Genomic DNA, 8,116 nt, shown 5'->3' with positions numbered 1-8,116 from the left:
TTTCATTAACGCCGCATACTTGAGAAAAGAAGAGTTTGAAAAGACCACCCAAACTACGTAACTAAATCGAGATCATCCTCCTTCCCTCAGTCTCTTTCTTCCTCTCTTCTACTTTCTTTATCATGCATTTTTTTTATTTGTATTTTTTCCTTTACTTCAACGCCTACCTCTTCTTTGGCCAACAAATTACCCACCCGGCTCGGGCTCCACCTTTTCGTCTCCAGCGGCTCCGGGGCTCTCTCCACTGTGCCGGGGTCCTACAGTGCGCTCGCCGGGCCGCCAACTCTCACCCTCCCTGCCCCCATAAGCTCCTTCGCTTTCCCAGACAGCGGCTGTCGCGCCCCAGGTCCGGCCTCTCCAGGGCGGCCGCACGCGCCCGCTCCCCAGTCCGGGTACCCCGTCACCCCTCCAGCGCCGCCCAGCGTCGCGTCCCCTAGCGGCCCGGTGCGGCGGCAGCGGTTTCCCGGGTGGCCCGGCCTCCCGAGGGTCGCCCCGCCCCGGCCCAGCTCCGCCCCCGGCCGCCGCTCCCTGATTGGCCGCCCCCCCACCTCTCCCGGGCTCCTCTCCTCCCCCTCGCCCAATGGGCACCCGCACCTGGTCCAAAAATTCCCCCGAGGGGACTGAGGGGGCTCTGCCACTTCAAGCTCCCGCCCGGCGGCGTGACTGCCCCGGCGAGTCGCAGAGCGGGGAGTGGACACGGAGTAGGGAGCGGAGAGGGAAGGAGGAGGAGGAGCAAAGGTGTTGGAGAGAAAACTTCAGAAAGGAACAGGAAACCTGCCGGGGAGGCGGCGGCGGCTGCGGCTTCTCTGGGCGCCCGGGCTGCGCTCTTCGCGGGGTGTCCGCAGCTGCGGCTTGGCCCCTGCCTGGCTTCCCAGGCGCGCACGCACGGCTGAGCCGCGACGCTTGGTGGCTCGGGCCGTGCCCTCCGCCGCGACTCTTGGCCGCTGCCGTCCCGTGCTCCAATCCGCTCGTGCCTCGGCGGCTCCCTGGAGAGAGAGCGGCGAGGGCGCAGGGAAGAGGAGGGACGTCCACTGTGGAACATGAAGCAGCATGACTGATAAAATGTCCAGCTTCCTCTACATAGGGGACATCGTGTCCCTGTACGCGGAGGGCTCGGTCAACGGCTTCATCAGCACCTTGGGGTAAGCGGGAGACGCGGGCTGGGCAGTGCTCGCGCTCCGGGTCCTGGGAACCCGTCCCTGTCCCTCCTCCGCCTCCAGGTCCTCCCGTTGCCGCGTGCAGTGGCCCGGCCGGGCAGGGTCGGCGCCCGCGGACAGTGCCGTGCGCTCGGCTCTCTTGCTCGCCCGCTCGCAGGAAGCTGCCCTGAGAGGCAAGACTTTCTCAGCAACTTCGTAATCTCGAGCTCAGAGACACATCAGAAAGGAGGAAGTGATTCAGAAGCCCGGAGACGGGCCCGGCGAAGAGGTCTTCGCTGGCTTTTCCCTGGGTTGTTTTGATTAAAATGTGTGCTTGTTTTCTCTGGAAGGTAAAACAAAACACCCCCCTTTTCCACCGTTTCTCGCCACCGTTCTCAGTCCCTGGTCTCTCAGTGCCGGGTTTGAAAGAGCAGTCGATAAAAGTCCGTGGCCTTGGACCTGAGATTCAAGCGATGTGGTGAGCCGAAGTGTGGCGTTGTCCTGCGGGAGGAGCTCACTGTCCCCTCTTCGCTGGAGCAGTTTCCTTTTGGCCTTGCCGAACGAGGACTCGCCCCACCAGCCTGGGCAGCCCTAGGGGCATCCGCAGCGCTGTGACCCTTGGACGTCTCTGAGGGCTTCCTGGGTTCTAGAACTCAGACCTGCTATCTCCCCTTCCCAGGCCTTGGCCCACTGAAATGCTGAGCCTCTCTTGGAATTTAGCCAAGTGAAGAGTTCTTGAGATTCGAGTTGGATGGGGAAAAAAACAAAAAACAAAAAAAATATATATATATACACACACACACACACACACACACATATATGTATATATTTATGTTTATGAATGAGGGAAATATATAAATATGTTTATATATTTTATGTATATGATACATATATATATATAAACAGTGTGCTAAATGGTTAAATAGGACTTCCTTGTTTTCTCTCTGTTCTAATTGGAAATAGCAGTGTGCAGTTTAATTGCTCGCTGCAGTATATTTTGATGCACAGGAAATGTTTTGTTACCTCATTTGAGCACTTAGATCCCCCCGCCCCACATTTCAGGCTGTGGAACTGGTGTTTCCACTCCTATCTGGCTATGGTTTTCAGCTGTTAAGCTTTGAGGCAGATGACTTAACCTGCAGTGTCCCTGGACAGTGACTTTGAGCTGTGTTGTAACGGAGTGCTGCCTACTAAACACTGGGACATGGAAATCACCAGTGCTTCCACAGTTCCTGTTACTTGTGCATTCCCCCTAATGAGTGAAAGAAGGGAGGTAGATTTAATTCAGTCCCTTTTCCATCAGTGTTACTTTCTTATGCAACTAAAGTGTGGAAGGAAAACCATGTTAGTGCCAAGTGCTTCTGCTGGATTTGTGAATCAGGAGCTACCACTGTTTTTGAGATCATTCATGATACAAGTTCAGTTTCTGGGCCCCCTGCAACATTTTGCAGGTGGCCTCTGCTGCTCTTCACCCTCCGTAGACTCTCCAGGTGTGTGTGTGATGTAGTAGTTAAGCAGAGGGGGTTCCATGGACAGAATACTTGGGGTTTGAATTCTGGCCCTTCCACTTGTAAACCTTATGACCTTGGGAAAGTTACATAATCTCTCTGTGCCCCAGTCTCCTCAATTCTACAAATGGGAATAAGCATGGTTTCTACCTCATAGGGTTGTGGTGAGAAAGAAGAGATGAATATATGTAAAGTGCTTAGCATGGTACCTGGCGCATTATAAGCACTTATGTGTTAGCTATTGTAGTAATTATCATTGCCTTGGTGACTGTGAGCCGTAGTGTGGACAAAATAATAACAAGGACTAGGAATAGAGTACAAAACCTAGACAAAGAAAAGAACTTTTTTTTAGTGTCTTATTCAGCAAAGGTATGCTTATAGATAACTTATAAAACAAATACCAGAAGGACTACAGATGGCAAATCAGGAAGCTACAAGTATAACAGTTATGGAGTCGACCCTGATCATTTTAGAGATTAGGAATTGAGGTTAAGAGAAACGAAGCTACTAACCCAAGAAACAGAGGGCATTGATGCCAAAAGCTGGAACTCTAACCCTGTCTCCAGATTTCCAGCCAAGAGTGCTTTTCTTTGGTTATATATAATAATCTTTAAACCTTGAGAAAAATAAGCTAGAATAACCTTTAATGTACAATATACATTTGTGTAAATATTTCTAATTTGTATTCAATTTTCTTGTTGGTGTTTTGAAGGTTGAGCTTCCTTAGTATGTTTTTGTGCAATATATTATTTTTCTGTTAATGAACTGAGTCTTGTTAAAGTTAATATGACAAAGTCTTCGGGCTGCTGGATTCTAAGGTGAAGAAGGGTCTTTAGAAATGCTGCCACTGGACTGGGCGCGGTGACTCATGCCTGTAATCCCAGGACTTTGGGAGGCCGAGGCAGGCAGATCAGTTGAGGTCAGGAGTTTGAGACCAGCCTGGCCAACATGGGGAAATGCCATCTCTGTTAAAAATAAAAAAATTAGCCGGGCATGGTGGCGGACGCCTGTAGTCCCAGCTACTTGGGAGGCTAAGGCAGGAGAATCACTTGAACCTGGTAGGCGGAGGTTGCAGTGAGCCGAAATTGCGCTACTGCACTCCAGTCTGGGGGAAAGAGCAAGACTCTGTCTCAAAAAAACAAGCAAAACAAAACAAAAAGAAATGCTACCGTTGGTGAAACTTGGTGCTTTGATTGGATATTCTTTTCCTGAGATAGACTGCTCAGAGTTTCTTTTTCTAGTACTCTAGAAGTCAGGGGTTGGATATGACCGTGCCTCCCTCCTGGTACTTGCTTCTGAACATCTTTTCAAAGAGCAGTTATAGTAAAAGTCATCGCTGATGTGCCCTGATGCAGTTTCCTGGCTTTCACTGGAATAGTGTCCAAAGGATACTCAAGGGAAGCATGGTGAGCCTAGGACTTAAATGGGCCCTGGGTGGAGTGAATCTATTTATAGAACAATTAAGACAAACTGTAAAATTAAAAATGCCGTGGTCCAGCCTGGGAAACATACGGAGACCCTGTCTGTACAAAAAATATAAAAAATTAGCCAGGTGTGGTGGTGCACTCCTGTGGTCCCAGCTGGCCCCAGCTACTTGGGAGGCTGAGGTGGGATGATCACTTGAGCTTGGGAGGTCAAGCCTGCAGTGAGCCACAATCACATCATTGCATTCCAGCCTGGGTGACAGATAGCCCCTGTCTAAAAAAAAAAAAAAAAAAAAAAACACAACGGTGCTGTGAAATCTCACTTGACAAATGTGCATCAAGTTTTAATGATGCATAAAAATATAGCACTTTTCTACTTTGCAAACACGGCAGTGCAGAAAGCATTAATTTTTTATAATAAAAAATTGGGAATATCAAAAAATTAAACCTGAAATTATTATTTTATTAATGAACATTTCCAAATTCTGCTGTATGTGTGCTATGCAAATAATGTTGCAAACCCTTGAAAGTTGCTTTCAGAAAGCATCTGGCACCTCATTGAAAAAGGCTCATGTAATTTCTGACGAAACCATGCTGTTCATTTGCTATTCTTCTAAATATTAAATTTAAAATTCATATAAGAGAGAAGAGGAAGCTTAGGAAGAAAGAAATGAATTGATTTTCCTGACCATAAGTCTTCCATCTCAACAGAACTATGTGAGCTCTTGTGCCCAGGGATGTCGGTTTGCCCACGGCTCCTTGCAGTCCTCTACTCTGTACCTCCAGCCATCAGAGTGCGTATTTCTGTGGCAGTTGTTAGATAAGATGCTAAAACTGACTTTTGGCTTTGATAACTAAACCAAAATACTTTATCCTAATTTAAACTGAAGTATTTTGTGCTAAAAATCTCATCGATTTTTATTAACATGTGGGTGGTTTTCAAAGTTGGGGATTCCGTAAATAAAATAATTTCCTAAAATTCAGGGGTGAAAAAGTTTTAGCTGTTGAGAAATATTCCCATTTAATTTCATAATGGCTTAATTAAGGCCATTTGATGCTTTTATCCTGAGCAGTCAGACTGATTCATGATTTTGTTCCTTCTGCTTTCTGTCTGTGACATTGCAGTTTTTAAATGGTCGGTCGTGCTTGATTTTAGTACTTTCTTAAGGCTGTAGACTCACATTGGGCTCAGATTTTTAGGAGTTGTAAAACTCATGGGAACATATGTCTGTGCCACGTGAAATCTTATCTAGGTACATGTTGGGGTAGCACCCCCTATTTTTTACCTCGGAGTACAGTTGGTAGGTATTTTATTTTGAAGTTGGTTTAGGGCTGTGAAACCAAAGCAGAGTGGTAGTTGTAATTTCTCATTGTCTTGTTGTGGGGTCATTATATGTACACATCCTGCGTCAAAGACATAGTACATCTCTCTAGCTGAATTTTCTTTCTCTTCTGTTAGTTGGAGGTCTGTTGTTCCAGGTCTGCTGCTAATTAGCCTTGTGGCCTTGTTCCTATCGTTTATTCTTTTTTCATGTCCGCATGTCTTCCTGAAAACTAAAAAGGGGAGAAGATGCTGTTGCCCATACCCCTGGGGGTATTATAAAAGCAAGTGATAGAGACAGAAAGAAAAGATTTCTTTTTTAGAAAATTGCTAGGAAAATCTACATTATGCTTATATTTTTGCATGTCAAATTGCACATTTTCTTCAAAGGCGTATGAATTGTTAAAGTGAATCAGATTGGAGACATTGACACTGTATATATTTAGCCGAAATTTATTCTACTGTCATATTAAAAACACAACGGGGGAGCTAAAAATTAGACTAAAAGTTTTTGATTTCCATTTTAGCTCTTCATCCATGCATGATGGTTAGTAGCATGATGCTTTTTCAAAGTCAGCTTAGCAAGGTGTTTAATGAGAACTGAGTTTACACAGTATTTCAAGATAATGAATAGACATTTATTTGCAAATAAATCTTGTTTGATTTTAATGTTTAGCGTGTAAATATGTTTTGGATGATATATATTTTTACTATGTAGTTGCTGGGTATTTTTGCCATAAGGTAATGAATTTTTCAGCTGGAAAAGTCATGGAGTTTCACTATATTTGAGTTTACCAGGCCCCTCTTGGAGGCCCCTCTGACTGAAGATGTGGGAGGATTTTCTTAGGCTTAGTGACCCAGCTTCTCAGGTTGATTTATCAGTCTGTTTGTGTAAAATTTGAATGCCCTAGTTGCAAAGATTGGCATTTCTCCTTTTTTCCCCATTATCCTTTACCTGTATTTACTAGATGTTTCCGAATCTTGAATTGTTGCAAGCCAAGTTACAGTTATTGTTCTTTTCTCTGTGTAAGTGCAAAGGGGCCTGGTTTGTATTTCCTAATTTAAAATTTCATCTAAAGAATCAATGTAAGAAATACTTGTATTGACTTATGGACAGTTGCTTTAAATCCCATTGGGTGAAGATGGTGAATATATTTTAAATAAACTATTTTTATTTTCTACTGGCACGTCTTAAGGTTACAGTTTTTGTGTCTCTTTTAAAGGTGAAGGAGGAAGTCTTGGGATATGCTGTCCAATTTCGAATGTAGTGTTGATTGTCCCTTTCTCCTCCTTCCATTTTTTCTTTTTTTTTTTTTTTTTTTTTTTTTTTTTTTTGAGACGGAGTCTCCCTCTGTCCCCCAGGCTGGAGTGCAGTGGCCGGATCTCAGCTCACTGCAAGCTCCGCCTCCTGGGTTCACGCCATTCTCCGGCCTCAGCCTCCCGAGTAGCTGGGACTACAGGCGCTGCCACCTCGCCCGGCTATTTTTTGTATTTCTTAGTAGAGACGGGGTTTCACCGTGTTAGCCAGGATGGTCTCGATCTCCTGACCTCGTGATCCGCCCATCTCGGCCTCCCAAAGTGCTGGGATTACAGGCTTGAGCCACCGCGCCCGGCCTCCTTCCATTTTTTCTATACTAGGATTTGTCTTTCTTGTTGCTGCCACATCTGATGACAACAGATATTCACATTTCTGTGTACATCAACTTGACCAATGGTCAGGTACCACAGAGTAGGGACTGAGCATAGCAGAATTCTTGGGATAGTGGGATAGTAGAATCAGTGAAAGGTGCATCAGTCCTTCCTTGGCTGTTCTCGGCATGGTTGAGGGGTTAGTAAATGATAAGTATGTATATGTGTGTGTGTGTGTGTGTGTGTGTGTGTGTGTGTGTGTGTGTGTGTGTGTGTACGTCTGTATATGTATGTTTAAGTGATAGCTACCTTTGCCTTGAGGTTTCTTCTCAGGATCGCCTCAGAACCAACATCTAGGGGTTAAGGTCTCAGTAACTATCCGGTGACTACCAATTGATACGCTGACTTCAAAGCATCATAAGCATCATCATCATAGTCTCTTAGTCAGAGTGACAAAGGATTGGAGTCCTTATTTTTACTTCCTGCTTGATTTTGGCCAATGCAATTAACTTTTCCATTCTTTTGTTTCCATGTTCAGGGATGGATGTCTGGTAGGGTGATGGGGAGGGGGAGTCACACAGTTTATAATTCTGACTTAATTCCTTAGATGAATGAGATCGTGTAACTGTTTACATTTTACTATTCCCAATTGTGGTCCCTCAAATTTCTCTTCCTGATCTTTTTTCCTGCTAAACATTTTTGAGGTTTAACTAGTTGTAGATTTGGTTTATTATCTTATTTAATTATGCTGTTTTTATTATAGTTTTAAAAATATTTTCCTCAATAGGCCTTTTTTTTTTTGAGGTGTGACCACGGCTCACTGTAACCCTGAACTCCCGGGCTCAAGTGATCCCTCCACCTCAGCCTCCCAAAGTTCTAGGATTACAGGTGTGAGCCATGACACCTGGCCTCAATAGGACTTTTTGATCAGTGGGGAGTTGTAGATGAAGCTTGGAATGGTTGTAATTAACTTTTATTTTTGTATAAGATGTTTAGTATCTTCCAAACAGAACCCTTCCAAATGACGGCTGTTGTTTCCTGCCATAACCAGGCATATAAGCTTAGCATTGTTTTGGCTAAGGCATATGATAATGTGAT

The 8,116-nt window shown here is 45.0% G+C and overlaps 1 protein-coding gene across 7 annotated transcripts in view; it reads left to right on the top strand.

Annotated features, from left to right (window-relative positions):
- Positions 1-633: 633 nt before the first annotated feature.
- Positions 634-8,116, top strand: part of ITPR2 (inositol 1,4,5-trisphosphate receptor type 2) — a 496,384-nt gene continuing 488,901 nt past the window's right edge. For all 7 annotated transcript variants that reach the window (XR_010579338.2, XR_012420091.1, XM_065523922.2 and 4 more), the window contains exon 1: positions 634-1,142. Coding sequence is in view for 5 of the 7 variants with exons in the window: in XM_065523922.2 (XP_065379994.1) it covers positions 1,051-1,142 (92 nt within the window). In the remaining 2 variants the exon portion in view is untranslated. The remainder of the gene's footprint in view (positions 1,143-8,116) is intronic.

This window comes from Macaca fascicularis, chromosome 11 (genome assembly GCF_037993035.2).
Source record: "Macaca fascicularis isolate 582-1 chromosome 11, T2T-MFA8v1.1".
Taxonomy (NCBI): Eukaryota; Metazoa; Chordata; class Mammalia; order Primates; family Cercopithecidae; genus Macaca; species Macaca fascicularis.
This window is presented reverse-complemented; position numbering and strand designations above follow the sequence as displayed.